The sequence below is a fragment of the Bubalus bubalis genome, chromosome 11, assembly GCF_019923935.1.
Source record: "Bubalus bubalis isolate 160015118507 breed Murrah chromosome 11, NDDB_SH_1, whole genome shotgun sequence".
Classification (NCBI taxonomy): domain Eukaryota; kingdom Metazoa; phylum Chordata; class Mammalia; order Artiodactyla; family Bovidae; genus Bubalus; species Bubalus bubalis.
This window is the reverse complement of record NC_059167.1, coordinates 16,533,697-16,552,145: the sequence shown is the minus strand read 5'-3', so window position 1 is coordinate 16,552,145 and position 18,449 is coordinate 16,533,697. Positions and strand designations below refer to the sequence as shown.

The window sequence follows — 18,449 nt, the reverse complement described above, 5'->3', positions numbered from 1 at the left end:
CCACCCACAGCCCTCCTCCATAGAAGCCATCCGTGGGCCATTCCCTCAGGTCCAGGGGGGCACCTACCAGGGTCTGATCTACTCTGGTGAAGAGTTATCCGGGGAAGAAGGTTACAGCTGCTGGAAGACAGCTAGGGACGCTGACAGGGGATTCCAATGTGCTGAGAATATGGAGCGTGGTCTAAAGGGATAGAGGGCTCTGGGTAGGCACATCCCTTCAGTCCTCAGGACTCAGGGCCCCATGAGAAGGGGTATAGCAGGAGGAGGGGAGTTACCATAATGGGGGGAGTCCAGAGCAGGGACCTCTTGTGCCCGGGTCTGAGGGTGGCCCTGCAGAGGCCTGCCAATGTGTCAGTCTGATCTGGGTTAACCATGTCTCCGCGGAACACCCCGGCGAGGTGAATGCCCTATGCAGCAAGAAATGGGCACATTGTCATCTGTCAGTTTGACAGAGGGTTCCTGTTGTCCTTAGTGTTCGTCTCTTGCTTGCAGCGCTCTTCCCTGAGATAGTGTCAAAACAAATTACAGGAAAGCCAGAATTTTGGTCTTCGGGCTGAGAAGCGTGGGTGGGGAGAGAGAGGGAGGTAAAGTCAGCTCAGAGGTCACGGGGTTGCCATCTGCTGGACTCAAACTTCCCAGCAGTGTTTATTCATACCTCCAGTCAATGTCCCAGCTGCAGCTGCGGCTTCGCATGCAGCTTCCCCAGCCAGATGGGGACTCCATGTCTCTCTGGGACAGACAGGCCGGCTCTCTTTGCTGCCCTGGCCTCCTTCTGCCTCACGGGAGTCAGTGCTCCCAAGCGGCCCAGGAATTCCAAGGGGGAAAACGAAGGCTATGTGAACTAAGACCAACACTAAGGTGGGACAGACGAAATCATCTTTACTCTGTCTCAGGGGATTAGCATTTTAAGAGGTACCCAAGGTTCCTAGGCTGAGGGAACGATGCCCAATGGTGCATTTTAGACTTGGTGGCCAGTATGTATGTAATGGAATCCTCACCATGTGGATGACTGGCTACTATTGTGCGTACCAGGGGACTGGAAAGGAATAGAGACATATTCCTCTTGAAAATCTTTTTTTAAAAACATTTTTTGATGTGGACTATTTTTAAAGTCTTTATTGAATTTGTTACTATACTGCTTCCGTTTTGTGTTTTCTTTTTTTGGCTGCAAGGCTTGTGAGATCTTAGCCCCTTGACCAGGGATTGAACCCTCACCCTCTGCGTTGGAAGGCAAAGTCTTAACCAATGGACTGCCAGAGAAGTCCCTTCCTCCTGAAAATCTTGTTTCTCAACTGCTTGATATGTGATTTGAGTTAATCTACTTCCAGGAAAATGGAATAAAAAGTTGATTCTGGTTTAAAGAATCTACCAGCAGGCACAGCTAAAGAGCCCCCTCTTTAGAGGAGAAATTTACAGAGACAAATTTCACTGATGCCTAGGAGGTTTGTCTGGCTTCTTCTGGAGGATTCCTGATGAAAAGACCAAGGTTAGGAACAGTGGCAGAGACTGATGATTGACCTCTCAAGGCCATTCTCCCCTCCCACCTAACTGCAGAACCCTCGCTTTGTCCAGGACGGCCTACTAACCCACCCTGACACTCCTGTCCACCTCTCGTCTCTTGGAAGCAAACCCTGTGGACCGGCCAGGCTGTTCACAGTCCTCGTTCATGTCCTTGTCCACATCTCAAACTTCCCTTTCATCAAGCCTTTGCTCATCTAGCTATTGTCTCTTCAGTAAGTCTGGAAGTGGGACCCAGGAATCCTCATTTTTAATAAGATTCCCTATCCTTTCTGATTTAAGTAGCATGAGGTGAATCTGATCTAAATGGCAGATGCCTCACTTTATTATGCCACCTTAGCTTTTTAAAATTCTATCCATTTTTCAAAGTTCCACTCAATCGCCACAGTGCCTGCTTAGAATGCAGGATGATTTTAGATGATACTCAAGTAAAACTTATTTAGTCAGTGTATATTTATTTCAATAAGTTTAGTGGTTTTCCATTTTTTATGATGATATACATCTTCCTTTACAAATTAATATACTTTCATAAAAAGTGAAATGATCTAAAGAAATATGCTAAAAACTACAGTCGATTAAGAAACACGACTCATTAATGTACATGTTGTGAAGTTGCTCAGTGGTGCCCGACTCTTTGTGACCCCATGGACTGTAGCCCACTAGGTTCCTCTGTCCATGGGATTTTCCAGGCAAGAGTGCTGGAGTGGGTTGCCATTCCCTTCTCCAGGGGATCTTCCCAACCCAAGGATTAAACCCAGGTCTCCTGCATTGCAGGCAGACGCTTTATGTCTGAGACACCAGGAGGAAAGTTGGGATGTATTGTTATGTACGTGTTATGTATTAATAAATATTTGCTCTGTTTTCTATGTCATTACTTTTTTTTTTGTCATTACTTTTTAATATGCATTGAACACAAGAATAAAGGGGTAAGAGAGAGATGAATAAAACTTCTGTGCTGGCCAAAACTGAATACATATATATATTTATATAAAATCAATAGATTTAAATTTTCAAAACCAGCAAATATATAGTATAAATACTAAAGTTTAGAAGCCCAGTAGCATCTCTGAAATTTTCCCTTTCTACTTTATCTAGAGACACATCCAAGTCTGAAAAGTGAAAAGCAACATATCTCATTTCCTCATCTCGAGGCATTTTAAGATACTGACGCTAAACTTTCGGAACCATCTTGCTATGTGCAGTCAGTGATCAACTTTGGAGATCGGCTGTTCATAGCTGTGCTGTTGGAAAAGTGAAATTAGGTTGTCTCATCAGCAGCAGGTCCTGCCCATCTCTATTTGTGCATCTTCTCTGAGTGAAGTCAGCATTATTCACATCAATTGCTTATCAACTGCCCGCTGGCACAGGGCATGATTAGAGGGTCAAAGTTATTCCAGATGACTATTAAGGTGAAGACTCAAATCTTTGATGGGACCTTGGACACCTTGCATCCTCTACCCCTCAGCTCACACAGTGCCTGCCTTTTAGGGGTGTATAATCCAAAACATTGAAGGTAGAAGGAGAAGGGGACGACAGAGGATGAGATGGTTGGATGGCATCACCGACTCGATGGACATGAGTTTGAGTAAGCTCCAGAAGTTGGTGATGGACAGGGAGGCCTAGTGTGTTGCAGTCCATGGGGTCGCAAAAAGTTGGACATGACTGAGTAACTGAACTGTACTGAATCCAAGACAATTCTTATTCTGACAATAGAATGCAAGCAACAAAATTCCATTCAACTAACATATGGAGAGTAGCCACAAGTCAGATCTTTAAAGAAAAGGAATCAAGAGAAGGGACTCATTCCTGTAGAGTCGGTAGAAACTGGGGACAGGAGCCCCAGACGGGGCCACAGGAAGCATAGGTGAGCTGTGTCTCTTGAGGCACACCGCCATCTAGCTCTCTGTCTTGTATTTAGATGTCATCCGTCAGACAGAGCCAAGGACCAGGATCAAAGCAAAAGCAAGCTGGCCTCCTGAGCAGGACTCTCCAAAAGGACATTTGCCCTGTCAACCCTCCTTGGTTTCTGTTTTGCTCCTCAAAGTCCATGATAATATACAGGGGAAGTCGGCATGCCTCCCTGCTCAGCTGGCTCTCCATCCCCTCATCCCCTACACAGACACACACAGACACACAGACACACAAAGACAGACACACACACACACAGACACAGACACACACACACAGACACATACACACAGACACACACACACAGACACACACACACACAGACACACACACACAGACATACACAAAGACTTACACACACACACACAGACACACACACACACAGACACACACACACAGACACACACACACAGACACACACACACAGACACACACAGACACACACACAGATACACACACAGACACACAGAGACACACACACACAGACATACACACAGACTTACACACACAGACACACACAGACACACACACAGACACACACACAGACACACACACACAGACACACATACACACAGACACACACACACAGACATACACATAGACTTACACACACACACAGACACACACACACAGACACACACAGACACACACACACAGATACACACACAGACACAGACACAGACACACACAGACACACACACACAGACACACACACACCCCCTCTCTATAAACCAGTCCTCTGACAGAAAGAAAGAGGACACATCCCCAGGCAGCATCTTCCATTGGAGCCTCAAACATGATAGCCACGTTGGTGTCTCCTGAGAGAGAATGATAGAGACAAGTCCATATCATGGACAAAGCCACCAGTGATGACTAATGGTGGACAGGCAAATGGCTGTCTACATAGGCCATTCAGGGCCCATAAGCAAAAGCAGAGACTGTCTCTGTCTTAGTTTCTTCCGTGTCCCTAGTACCCAGCACAGGAGACCCTTATTATTTGTTTGACAAATGAAGGAAGGGAAAAAGGAAGGAGGGAAGGAAGGAAGGAGTTCTGATAGTCTTAAAGTTTGTCTACTTCAGGTAAAAATTCCTTATGGCCCCCTCAGATGCTGGCCTATTGTTTATCCCCAGGGAGGTAGGAAGCACAAGGCTGTAGGAACCCAGGCTGACTGGCTTGATCTGGTGGCCTCTAGAAGTTTAAAGTACCATTAGTATGGGGATCTAGTTCTGCCTGGATCTAACCCCTGGGAGCTGAAGACAGGGTGTCACTTGAACTGTGACATAGAATTGAGAAGTGGGTGATTAGCAGGGTCATTTTTCACCACCCAGAATCCATGCCTCCTTCCTTTGGTAAATTACCCTAATTTCCTCTTAAAGCATTGCTTCTTTCCCATGTGTAGAGCTATCAATCAGGCGCCTTGCCTTATTTGGCCAGGTGCAATGGTGTGACCCAGGCTGGACCAATCAGACTGTGTCCTGGGAATGACTTTTGAGTAGAACAAAGGAAGACCCAAAAGACAGTGAGTGTTTAGCTCTCCACTTCCACTGCGAACCCTGACTAGAGAATTCTGTGTTGGAGAACTAACCTGAATCCTGCCTTATTCTGAGTCTTTTCTTCAGCCTTCCTTTGGATTTTATGAGCCACACAATCTCCTTTCAACAAATTCACTTTCTCCTAAAAATCAGCCAGTGCATGCATGCTAAGTCGCTTCAGTTGTGCCTGACTCTTTTGTGACCCTATGGACCGTGGCCCACCAGGCTCCTCTGTCTATGGGATTCTCCAGGCAAGAATACAGGAGTGGGTAGCCATAGCCTCCTCTAGGGAGTCTTTCCCACCCAGGAATCAAACGCAGGTCTCCTGAATTGCAGGTGAATTCTTTATCATCTAAGCCCCTAAATCAGCTAAAGTCAGCTTCTATTAAGAAACCCTAAACTCAGAAACGATGTCTCATACCTGGGTTTCCCAGGAAGGCAGCAAGTACTGGATCCTAATTCTCAGGGGCCAATAGGAATAGATTATTTTCTGAGAGGGTTCTGGGATGCCCCGTGCTCCATGAGAAATGGGCGTTCAGCCAGCACTGCACCAGCCACTGGTGTGCCTGACCTGAATTCAGACCCATCACTGCCTCTGGTGAGAACCCCAGTGTCTGATTTTAAAACTATGACTGGCATGGGACTTGGCAGCTCAGCCTCCAGGCTGCATTCTCCATCCTCCGTAGTTCATTCTGTGTGGAGTCCAACCAACCTGCTCAGGGGCAATATTCAAAATTCAGGCCAGGCACCGGCCAATCAGCATGGACGTTGGTGCTGGAGCAGAGGGGAGCCTTCTCTGCTCTGCAGCAAGGAAGGCACTAGGGCAGGGACTACTGACTTGCAACTATGTAAATATTTTAATAATTAGTTCAGCTGTGCTGGGTGCCCACCACCTAGTGATTGGTTCAGTGCCTACAGCACTGGGAACACTTCTGAAGGAGGACTCTGTCTTCAGTGTATATAATTCTGTTCCCATCCGGGACTTCCCTGGCGATCCAGTGGCTAGGACTCCATGCTTCCAAGGCAGGGGGATGTGGGTTTGATCCCCAGTCAGGGAACTAAGATCCTGCATGCTTTGAGAAGTAGTAAAAAAAAAAAAAAAATTGTCCTCTCTGCTCCCTTTGCACACCCCACCCCTACTTGTCCCACCTAGCCCAGGGCTTTACAGTTGCCCAGAGCAAGTGGTTAACATATATTTGTAAGTAAAATATAAAAATCCCAAGGTAGAAGAAAGATAATGAAGAGAAAGGGTAGAGGGATGGAAGGGGAAAAGCTGAGTCTGTTCTAGGAAAGTCACAGTGGACCTTCCCCTGCCTTCCCCCAGCCCAGTGTTTATCTACATGCTCATTTGAAATAAGCATCAGGGGTGCTCTTGAAAGAGGGGGGAAAAGGCACAAAATAAGAGTGATAAAAGAATAAGGGAACTATGCTGTTTAATCTTCTCACCGAGGGCAGGGACATCAGTGTCTGCCACTTATCAAGCATTTACCTTATTGTAGGGACTATTATTACAGGTAAAGAAACAGACTCAAAAGAGCTTAAATGGTTTGCTCAAGGTCACACAGCTAAGGGCAGATACGGGACTCAAACCTGCCCTTGTTGCCTCCAAAGCTGGAGCTGTTTACCAGGCTTGAGTGCTCATGATGGAATTTCTCAAGTCCCAGGTTACGGGATCTGGACAGCAGTCCTGTGTTGGTGCTGCCACCTAGTGACAAGACGGAGAACTGTGGCAACCCCCCCCTCCACCCCGCCACGCCCCACCCCCGACCCCCGCTCCGTCTCCTTCCTTCCCTTTCCTGGATCCATCCCCACTTCCCAGCTTAGGAGAGACCCAGACAGTTTGCATTCTACCTCTGGCAGCCGACCATTTCTGTATTCCCAGGATATGCAGAAGTGACCTCTAGATGCAAGCTGGTGCCTCATTGGGCTTCAGCATAGCTGTGTGGAAACATCTGTAGAATAAATGGTTAGGGATGCAAATCTCTACAGATCAGGGGACCAACCTGGTTTCCATAAGACAAGCTATGAAGACACTTTCCTGTGAGGAACCAGGAGGATCATAGCCTGGTGTAGGGCCAAGACTTCTGCCTCAGAGTGCTGCACAATCCATCTCACTGAGCACCTTCCACTTCCTGGGAAGTTCATGCACCATGTCTTGCATTATCTAATTGCATCCGACAGCCAAGAGATCAACGTGGTAGGCCCACCCAAGTTCACAGGGCAGGGGCTGGAGTCCAGGTCCTTGGACTCCAGGGGCAGTGCTTTCCTACTCCGCCACTCTGCCCTACCGCCCTGCTTCCCACCAATTCTACTCAGCCCCTGAAACCTTGTTTTTGTCAGCCTAGTCATCCAGACGTGATGACTCAAGAGCTGTGGGGTAGACTGCCAGGGAGAGGAGGCCTCTGTCAGCACAGCGGCTGTCCTGACCTTTAAGGTAGCGGGGAGTTACCTCAATTTGAAACGTGTGGCTGCTGAGCGATTTCGGTCTTAACCGTAGTAGGACATCTTAGCTGGCCAGGTAAGCACTTCCTGCACTTCCCATGGCTCTTTCTGGGTCTTCTCCCAAACTCAAAGTCACCTGAAACATGGAAGCCAGAATCCACATTCTCCTTTTAGACCTGGTTCTTGGAATCTTGGTGCAAAGTGGAGCGGGAATAAAAGGGTCACCTTCCAGAAGGCAGGAATGGCTTCATGAAACACGTGCTTCTCTCTGCCCAGAATTAACCCAGCTTAGTCCTTCTCTGTTTAGTCCTCAAAGGTTACCTCCAAAGTGCATCATTTGTATTAAGAAATTCACTTAATATTTGGGCTACATGATCCAGTTGCCCATAGCGACAAAAAAAACCTAACAGAAGGATGAGGCCCGAACACGGTGTATCTAGTGAGGGCAGATATTAGGTGGCATACTCAAAAGTTGACTGTTTTTGTTTTTTACCTGAAATATCTGAGTACCCATCTAAACTGATGATTTTGATCTCAGAGAGACAGCGGTGAACGGTCCTAAAGAGAGATCTTAGTTCCCTGCCCAGGAATTGAATCTGGGTCAGTCAGTTAGTTCAGTCACTCAGTCGTACCCGACTCTTTGCAACCCCATGGACTGCAGCACACCAGGCTTCCCTGTCCTTCACCAACTCCCGGAGCTTGCTCAAACTCATGTCCATCAAGTTGGTGATGTCATCCAACCATCTCATCCTGGATGATGGGAATGGCAAACCACTTCAGTATTCTTGCTTTGAGAACCCCATGAACAGTATGAATCTGGGTAGCTTGGGTGAAAATCAGGAATCCTAGCTACTAGACCAGCAGGGGCTAGAGTCTAGAAGCAAAGTTCCCATGACCCTTACCCCCACTGAAAGCAAGAATGTTTCAAGGAGGCAAACACTGTAAAGATAGATACAAAGTTTACTGTTAGACATCCAGCATAACAGGTGGGAGAGCACACAGAGAAGCGGTTTCTTTATTTAAGACAGAAGCAAAGCAGAAATACACACCCTGAGAGAAAGGGCCTGGGTGTCCTCTCTAACAAGGAGGTGGGTAATAAAGAGGTGATTTAAATCACTTGTATAGGGCAGCTCTTCTGGGGCTTCATTTACCTTCGGCCAGTTATCTTATTTCTTTTTTCACTCCCGACTATTCGTAGGACACTCCCCAAGATGCGTGTTCAACTTTTTGCTAAGATGGATCCCACTGTTGAGGCCTGTGAGGGTGTGTCTGCACTTATTATGCCTTGGCACCCCTCCCTTTTTGACCCCCAAGGAGCCTTCTTGCACATGTGCAGACAGGGAAGTCTTCCTTGACCTCAGGAGTGGGCACCTTATCTCTTTACTTCAACAGAGCTCAGCTTCTGCCACTAGCTTTGTCCTTGGAGTGTCTGGATGAGAACAAAGCTTCAGTTTTACTCCACTTGACAAACACCGGCTGTCCAGCCCACGGGCCCATCTGTCTCCTAATTTCTCACATTTGGTGGCCGTTGGATTTCTTTGCTCCCCTTTGTATTTATGTACTCACCAAATCTAGATTATATGATTTCAGGGGTTCACAGACTCTTGAAACCTATTTGTAGACCCTCTCCAAGGTAAAAACAACTCATCAGTTGACATAGCAAGTACCGAAGCCTCAAGAAACGGCTGCTGGTAGACAGGGTGGTCAAGGGCAGGGAGCGCCCCGCTGGCAGTCACAAGCTCTCATCAGTCATCACCAAGTCAACCAACTTGAAGTAAAGCAGAACATTTGACTCAAGGGCCATTTTGACCTGGCAAGTCTGACACAGTGGATCATAAATGGACTGAAGGAAAGAATGGAGGATGAGGATGGGATGAGGTTCAAGGATGGATTGAAGATGCACATTGAGTTTGAGAATTTTAAAACAGTTAGAAGCTTAATGGGTTTTAAAGTAATATATAAAAAAATATCCTTTTGGAAAAAAAAATATCCCTTTGAAAAAATGCTCTTGTGCTTAAACAGTCAAGTATCTTCCAACTACGGTGAATGAAAGATTAGGACAACTTTTGTGAGACAGGTGGCTGTTGATAGAATATAATCACAAAGGCGGAAGAACACTAGACTTTGTTCTTGTGGCTTAAGGCACTTATTACATCCGAAGTGCAAATGTTCCCAGTATGAGCAATAGTTTGTCTTATCAGTCATTTACACTGTAGACAGAATTTTTGCCTCTTCCTTCTCTGAAGGTCTCTTTTGATTGACAAGAGGGTAGGGAGGGATAAGAATACTAGAGATTGGAGGACGGGTTATGGCAGGTGCCGCTGCTGCTGCTGCTGTCGCTTCAGTCGTGTCCGACTCTGTGCAACCCCATAGACGGCAGCCCACCAGGCTCCCCCGTCCCTGGGATTCTCCAGGCAAGAACACTGGAGTGGGGTGCCATTTCCTTCTCCAATGCATGAAAGTGAAAGGAAGGTGAAGTCGCTCAGTCGTGTCCAACTCTTTGCGACCCCATGGACTGTAGCCTATCAGGCCCCTCCGTCATGGGATTTTCCAGGCAAGAGTGCTGGAGTGGATTGCCATTTCCTTCTCCAAGGGATCTTCCCGACCCAGGAATCGAACCCGGGTCTCCCGCATTGCAGGCAGACGCTTTACCGTCTGAGCCACCAGGGAATGCATGAAAGTGAAAAGTAAAAGTAAAGTCGTTCAGTCGTTTCCAACTCTCAGCGACCCCATGGACTGCAGCCTACCAGGCTCCTCCGCCCATGGTATTTTCCAGGCAAGAGTACTGGAGTGGGGTGCCATTGTCTTCTCCCATGGCAGGTGCTAGAGGTGTTGAAACTAAATTGAACATGCCATACTACCTATCAGGATTGATTCTGGTTTCAACTGTTGCTCTGAAGATTGACTTGATTGACTCATTTGCCTCAAGAGCAAATTGTGGCCATCTAAATATTAGTCTCTGTTTTTGCTTCAATTTGAGTAAATGTCCTGAGTGGAGATTTTATATTATCAATGTATCTTTAGGCTTCATAGCGAGAGACTCTGCTGTTACTGCTGTGTGTATATGTGTGGTTATATATGTGTGTGTATATGTGTGTATGTGTGTGTGTCTATATGTTTGTGTGTGTGTATATCTGTGTGTGTATATATCTGGGTGTGTATATGTGTGTGTGTGTGTGGCTTGAGACACCCAAATAGCTGAAGACATGACTCTTCTGTGCTGAGTTACATTTTCACAGAGGGATCCCCCATTTTGACAGTTGGTGCCATGATCCACCCAGCCCACCATCAATACCTCTTACCCCAAAGCATATATATCTACTTGCCTCATTTATCCCTTGCTAGCATTCCCCAGCTGCTCCCTTGCTTCTACTTTTGGTCCCCTGACTACTCAACACTGCAGCCAGAATGATCCTTTTACAGTGCAAGTCAACCACATCGCTCCTCCACTTAAAACCCTCTCTAGCTTCTTACCTCAACCAAAGCCCAAGTCCTCACCAGAGCCCACAAGACTCCATGCAAAGCAGCCCCTGCCTACACGAACATCTGTCCCCCACTCTCTCTTTCCTCTCTCTCTCTCTGCTTCAGCCACACGACCTCCTTGCTGTGCCTTGAATGTACCAACCAAGTTCCCAGCACAGGGCCTTTGCACCTGCCAATTCCTGTGTCTGAGTTTGCCTGATACACATATTGGGCTTGTGGCTTGTCTCCTCACTTCTGCTGAAACTTACCCTCTGCAGCCAGGCCTTCCCTACCTGCACCTCACTCTGTCTTGCTGTCTTCCGTGCTGTTACACTCATTGTTTACCCACTGAGTGTCTTCCCCACAGGACTGTGAGCCTCAGCAGTTTGAAGACCTTGTGAGTGAGTCCACCATCTCTTCCTCAGTGCTTGGACCAGTGGCTTATAGTCAGGGTTCTAAATGCACTTGTTGAAGGAAGAAATGAGTGAGTGGATATCACCAGCCCCAGACCACCCTCCATCCCTGCCTCCTCCCACCTCTCACTGACTTTCACGAAGGAGAGGAAAGAATTCCTGGATCTCTAGACCCCACAGAGTCCTTGTGATGTCTCAGACTTTCCCAGAACCCTGGCTGGATGCTGGGTTTTGATGACTGCAGAGAGGCTGGGGACGTGTCAGATTCCAAGGGAGTGAGTGTCTGGGAGACAGAGGGCAGCAAGCTCCGTGACGGGCTTGGGGTCAGGCTCTGCGGGGACGCTGAGTCCTGGCTCTTGTACCATGAGGGCTGCGGGGATGGAAGCAGGGTGTGTCAGTCATTTCACGTGTGGTTACTGATTCACAGAGAGGAGGTGTGCCAACACGGAAACGACACGGTATTATCACTGTGTGTGTCCCCTGGATGCTTGCCATCTGAGTCTGTGCCCATTCCTCTCCCTCGGTACTCCCCACACTGCAGTCACCCAGGCGCCACCACCGCCATGTCTGTAGCGTCCATGAGCTAGCTACCAGGAGGCGCTGGCGGTAAAGAACCTGCCTGCCAACGCAGGAGACAACGTAAGAGATGCAGGTTCGATCCCTGGGTTAGGAAGTTCCTCTGAAGGAGGGCAAGGCAACCCACTCCAGTATTCCTGCCTGGAGAATCCCATGGACAGACGAGACTGGAAGGCTACAGTCCATAGTTCAGTTGGGCACAACTGAAGCTACTTAGCATAGTTGATTTACAATGTTGTATTACTTTCTGCTGTATAGCAAACCGATTCAGTTTTGTGTGTGTGTATATATATATATATATATATATATATATATGTTCGTCTAAATAATTTTTCATTATGGTTTGTCACAGGATACTGGATATAGTTCTCGGTGCTGTGCAATAGGACCTTGCTATTTATCTATTCTCTATATAATGCCTTACATCCGCTAGCCCCCGCCTCCTGCTCCAGCCCTCCCCCAAACCCCTCTCCTTCGGCAACCACAAGTCTATTCCCTATGAGACTCTTTCTATTTCATAGATAGGTTTATTTGTATCATATTTTATATTCCACATATAAGAGATACAATATGGTATTTGTCTTTTTCTGACTGACTTTACTCAGTATGATAATCTCTAGTTGCATCCACGTTGCCGCAAATGGCATTGTTTCATTCCTTTCCATCACTGAGTGGTACTCCATTGCATGTGTGCACTGCATCTTCTCTGTCCACTCTTCTGTTGATGGGCATTTAGGTGGTTGCCATGTCTTGGCTTCTGTGAATAGTGCTGCTCTGAACAGCATGGACTGCAAGGAGATCCAACCAGTCCATTCTGAAGGAGATCAGCCCCGGGATTTCTTTGGAAGGAATGATGCTAAAGCTGAAACTCCAGTACTTTGGCCACCTCATGCGAAGAGTTGCCTCATTGGAAAAGACTCTGATGCTGGGAGGGATTGGGGGCAGGAGGAGAAGGGGACGACAGAGGATGAGATGGCTGGATGGCATCACTGACTCGGACGTGAGTCGGAGTGAACTCCAGGAGTTGGTGATGGACAGGGAGGCCTGGAGTGCTGCGATTCATGGGGTCGCAAAGAGTCGGACACGAGTGAGCGACTGAACTGAACTGAATTGAACTGACTGAACAGCATGGATCTTTCTGAATTAGAGTGTAGTCTGGTTATATGCCCAGGGTAGAATTGCTGGGTCATATAGTAGTGGTTCTATTTGTAGTTTTCTGAGGAACCTCCATATTGCTTTCTGTAGCAGCTGCACCGATTTACACTCTCACCAACAGTGTTAAGAGAGTTCCTTTTTTTCCACATCGTCTTCAGCATTTGTTATTTGCAGACTTTTATGATCGCCATTCTGATGTAAGGTGGTACCTCATTGCAGTTTTGATTTGCATTTTTCTAATAATTAAGGATGTTGAGCGTCTTTTCTTGTACCTTTGTATTTCTTCTTTGGAGAAATGTTTAATTAGGTCTTCTGCTCATTTTTCAATTGGGTTGTCTGTTTTATGTTGTTGTTGAGTTGTATAAGCTATTTGTATGTTTTGGAAATTGAGCCCATGTCTGTTAGACCGTTTGCAAATATCTTCTCCCATTCTGTAGGTTGTCTTTCCATTTTGGTCTATGATTTCCTTTATTGTGCAAAAGCTTGTATGTTTAATTGGGTCCCATTTGTTTATTTTTGTTTTAATTTCAATTGCCTTTGGAGACTCAGCTTAAAAAAAAAAAAGTATGATTTATGTCATGGGAATTCCCAGGTTGCTCAATGGTAAAGAATTTGCCTGCCAATGAAGGAGATGTAGGAAATGCGGGTCTGATCCCTGGGGGGGTGGGGGGGGAGGTGGCAGGGGAGATCCTCTTGAGGAGGAACTGGCAATCCACTCCAGTATTCTTGCCTGGAAAATTCCATGGACAGAAGAACCTGGTGGGCTCTTTATCAGTTTACATGCAGGTGTCCAGCTATCCCAATACCACTTCCCGAAGAGACGGTGTGACTTCATTTTTAAAAACCCACTCGCTTTTCTTGAATCCATGGATCTGAAAAGGAAACTCGCAGACAAGGGAGGCCAAACAGGAAAGGTGGGAGCAGCCTGACGGCAGGAGGAACTGTCTGCCCAGTGGAGGCAGAGGGGCCTTGGCAGGGCAGGCAGGGAGGGGCTGGGGGTGGGGGGCAGGTCCCAGGGGCAGAGCAGAGCTGGGGAGGAGGTGGACGGGGAGGGGCCCTGGACCCTGGGAGGAGGGGCAGGAGAGGGGGTGGCCTGGGACTGGGAGCTGGGCTGGGGAGGCCGCCAGGGAAGCTGAGGGACAGGGAGGTGGGGGTTGACATTGAGGTGTTGCGCTTGTGGGGTTGGGGGGTGAGATGTGAGTGAGAGACAGGGTGGAGGCTGCGGGGGGGCCTGGGCAGGGTGTTGGGGTGGGGGAGCCTGTGGGGGAGGCTGAGACAAGAGCAGGCAGAGGAGGGGGCAGCGGGGAGGGGGCACAGTGAGGGTGGCCCTAAGAGTTAAGGGAGGAACGCAGAGGAGCAAGCTGCCTATAAGAGATCCCGGTGGGGCGGGCCTGAAAAGAGGCTGGAGGAAGGGCAGTGATGGGGAGAGACGGGGCTGGGTGCCCCCTTCCTGATGGGCCTGGCTGTCCTCCTGGGACTGGACAGGGAGCGTGCTGGCCTCAACTGGGCGGCTGCCCTTGTGTCGCTCGTGTCTGAAATGAGCTCACTCACCCCTGGTACATGGCTCCTACTTGTCCCTTCCCTGGTGGCTCAGATGGTAGAGAATCTGCCTGCAATGTGGGACCTGGGTTCAATCCCTGGGTTGGGAAGATCCCCCGGAGAAGGAAATGGCAACCCACTCCAGTAGTCTTGCCTGGAAAACCCCATGGACGGAGGAGCCTGGCAGGATACAGTCCATTGGGTTGCAAAGAGTCGGACACGACTGAGCGACTCTGCTTTTACTTGCATTCTAAAGGAGATCAGTCAGCGAGTTTGTGGGCCAGAAAGCCGTTTGTGCTCTTCCTGCTGGGCAGGTTAAGGAGATTTTGCGTGCACTGGGGACTAAGAAGCACGTTAAGGAGTGAGAAAGGAGAGGGGGAAGGACCAGGAAGGTGAGTTGTCATGGGGACATCCATAACAGCAGAGACTCGGGGCTGTGCTTGGACTCTGGAGGCGTCTGCAGTATCCACAAGGTATCGTGCATGAGAAATTGACACAGGCAGCCTGCAACGTGGTTGTGGTCCCAGTCATTACTCTGGAGTTTGTATTTAGTCAGAAGATCAGGGCAGCCTTTCTCAGGCAGCTGAAAAGGTTAAGGGGTGAGACAGCACAATGCAGAAAACTAGTCTTCAAGAAGAGAGACAGAGAAAGCCGACGTGCAGGATGCTGTGAATTTTGTGTCTCCCAAATGTACATGCTGAAACCTAAACCAGAATGTGATGGTGTTGGGGGCTGGGCCCTTTAGTGGGTAACTGTGACATGAAGGTGGCACCCCCAGTAATGGGATTAGTGCCCTTATTTAAAAAAAAAAAAAAAAAAGACCCCAGAGACACAGCAAGAGAAGCCTTCTAGGAACAGGAATTAGGCCTCAGCAGACATCGATTCTTCTGGCACCTAGAACCTGGGACCTCCCAGCCTGTAGAACTAACTGTGAGAAATAAGTTTCTGCCATGTGTAAGGTATTTAGGTTACAGCAGCTCAGAGGGACTGAGACACAGGGAGACAGAGAGAAGGAAAGAGTCCTGAGTGTGGTCCAGCTCTGGCTGGGGCAGTTCCCAGGGCATCAGCAGGTCTGACCTTTCCGCCACTTGCCTGGTCACCTCCTCCTTGAAGTCTGTGATCTCCCCTACTGCAGCTGAAACACATTCTCCCTGGGCCTAAGCTGGTTCAAGTTGGGTGTTTGTCACGTGCAGTCAATGTAACAGTAAGAGAAAAAGGTGATTGGAAAAAGTGAGATGCAGTCAGCATTCTTGGTCTCCGCGCTTGAAACACTAGGAGGCACTTTCAAGGCTGCTCGGAGCTCAGGTCAGCTGATGGCATCAACTGCAGGCACGTCACCCAGCTGTCGACTTGGGAGAACTGCGGGGAATCCGTAAATCCTTGGGTTTCATCTTGGACTTGATTGTTTCTTTCTAATTATTCATTTACTCACAGAATTAAAGTGAACCTGAGCCAAGCATCCCACCCTGAAGCCTTGAGGGCGTGTGACACTAAAGAGTGAAAAAGGAGAGGATTTACTTTCCATAAAATTTGATTATTGGCTTTTCATGGGAATTATACTCTGAACTTAGAGCAGCTGCAGAAAGGGGTGGGAGGCCCAGTAGGGAAGCAGGAGAAACAGGAGGCGGGGGGTATAATGCAGGCGCTTTAACTGTACAACTTGTCTCTGCAAGATTTCCAGGAGGAGGCCGTTCCCCTGTCTCCCAGGGCATCATCCTGAGTCCTCCCTGTGCCTCCCCTTCCCCATCCAATCCCGTCCATCCCTCGCTCTCACTGCCCACTGCGCCCCACCCTCCTGCCATGGCCTGTGCTCAGTTCACAAACTCCATTCTCACCTGGGTGACACAGCGGCCTCATGAGAGGTCTCTCTGTCTCTTTGCTCATCGCCCCCTTCTCCAACTGGCTTCTCCAGGAAGCAGCCAGAGAAGCCTATCCCAATGACAAATCTGACCCTCCCCTGCTTGAATCCTCTCGGTGGCTGCCCTCTGCTCTCAGGGTAAAATGAAAAGCCTGTGATGGCTCCTGCACCAGGAGCTGCTGCCTCTCTCTCCAGTGTTATCTTCACCCTCTCTCTGCTCCAGACACACAGACACACAGTGTAACTCCTTGAAAGGCCCTGCCTCTTCCTGCCTCAGGGCCTCTGCATGTACTGTTTCCTCTGCCTGGAATGCCTTTCCTCTTTCTTTCTCTTAATTAGTCCCCACTCTTTCTTAAGACCTGCTTTAAGATCTAGCCCATCCATTCTTTATAAATTCTTACAAATAACCCTCATAGTACTTATCCTAGTTTTACTTATAGGCGTGACTGACTGGTGGCTGTCCTCCCAACTAGACCGTCAATTCTGTGCAGGGAGGGAGGGAACACATGTGTTTTGCTCACCACTGAACCCCAACTCTGCTACAGAGTCTGGCCAAGTCCTACCTGCCCCTCAAGATTCTGTTGGAACATCTCCTAGAAGCCCCCTTCTGGCTCCCTGCTTTGTCAACTGTGAACCAGCATGGATCTCCACCACACGTTCACTGCATTGCCCCACAATGATGGGTTCACAGATGAGTCTCGTGAATCTGTGGATTCCCCAAGGGTAAGTACCACAGTCTTTTTGTTGTTGTTCATTTGTTTTGTTTTCTTTAAAGACTTTTTTGTTGTTGTTGAGAATCATTTTTAAAGTCCTGTCCAACTCTTTGCAACCCCATAGACGGTATAGTCCATGGAGTTCTCCAGGCCAGAATACTGGAGCGGGTAGATCTCTCCCTTCTCCAGCAGACCTTCCCAACCCTGGAGAAGGGATAGGCTACCCACTCCAGTATTCTTGGGCTTCCCTTGTGGCTCAGCTGGTAAAGAATCCATCTGCAATGCAGGAGACCTGGGTTTGATCCCTGGGTTGGGAAGATCCCCTGGAGAAGGGAAAGGCTATCCACGCTGGTATTCTGGCCTGGGGGGTCGCAAAGAGTCAGACACGAGTGAGCGACGTAATTACCACTTTTAAAGTCTTTATTGAATTTATTACCATATTGCTTCTGTTTTATGTTTTAGTTTCTTGGCTGCAAGGCATATGGGATCTTCAATCCCTGACCAGGGACTGAACCCACACCCCCTGCATTGGAAGGCCAAGTCTTAACCACTGGGCCCCCTGGGAAGTCCCCTAGAACCATGGTCTTTGTTGTGTCGGTTTCCCTGACACCCAGCACAGCACGGGGTCCGTGGTGACGACTGTGAAAATGAATGAATGACTGTGAAGACAGCTCCACAAGCCAGAGAGGATCTTTATACAGCACGGGGCTGGACCACATGATTCTATCTCTTGTCTACACTGCAGTTCCAACATCACATAACCCTGCCGGGTCAGCACCCCTCTGCTTTGTCACCCATGGGCTGTTAACTGTTGCCCAGGCAGCAACAACTCTCACTGCTAATGCAGTTCCTCTATTTCAATATGCAAAGAAAGCTTCACACCTCTGGGCTTTCTATAGATTATGCAAAAAAAAAAAAAAAAAAAAAAGCCATTTTAATATCTCCTTCCTCTTTGACTCGTGTTTTTTTTAGTTAGGGCTTTCCATGTTTATGGAGTAACTTTTTTTTAATTTTCTAATTATTAAGAAGCACTCAAGACATAAAGAGGTATGAAGAACAACAGAGTGGATACCCATGGACACAACCCAGTTGGTACAGTTGAAAATAAAATGGGCACAAGGGCCTTCCCTTAAAGAAGGGCTGGTACCATTTCCAGCCCCTCTAGTTGCAGTCTTGTGTTTCCAAGGAACTGAAAAATCGATTTCGAACCTTGCGCCCAGGGCAGAGCCTGGTATCTCCATATCCAGACACGAAGCTCTCATGCCACCCTCTTCTAAGGAGAAGGTATCTCCCTCCTGCCTTGGGCCTCAGCAGGCTCTGCCTACACCCCTT

General features: G+C 48.2%; 1 protein-coding gene across 1 annotated transcript in view; it reads left to right on the top strand.

Annotated features, from left to right (window-relative positions):
* BATF (basic leucine zipper ATF-like transcription factor) overlaps positions 1-18,060 on the top strand; it is a 43,168-nt gene extending 25,108 nt beyond the window's left edge. Inside the window, exons 3-4 of the mRNA XM_044924730.2 lie at positions 16,950-17,127; positions 17,580-18,060. Of these exons, the coding sequence (XP_044780665.1) occupies positions 16,950-17,084 (135 nt within the window). The 3' untranslated portion in view covers positions 17,085-17,127; positions 17,580-18,060. The remainder of the gene's footprint in view (positions 1-16,949; positions 17,128-17,579) is intronic.
* Positions 18,061-18,449: the final 389 nt, after the last annotated feature.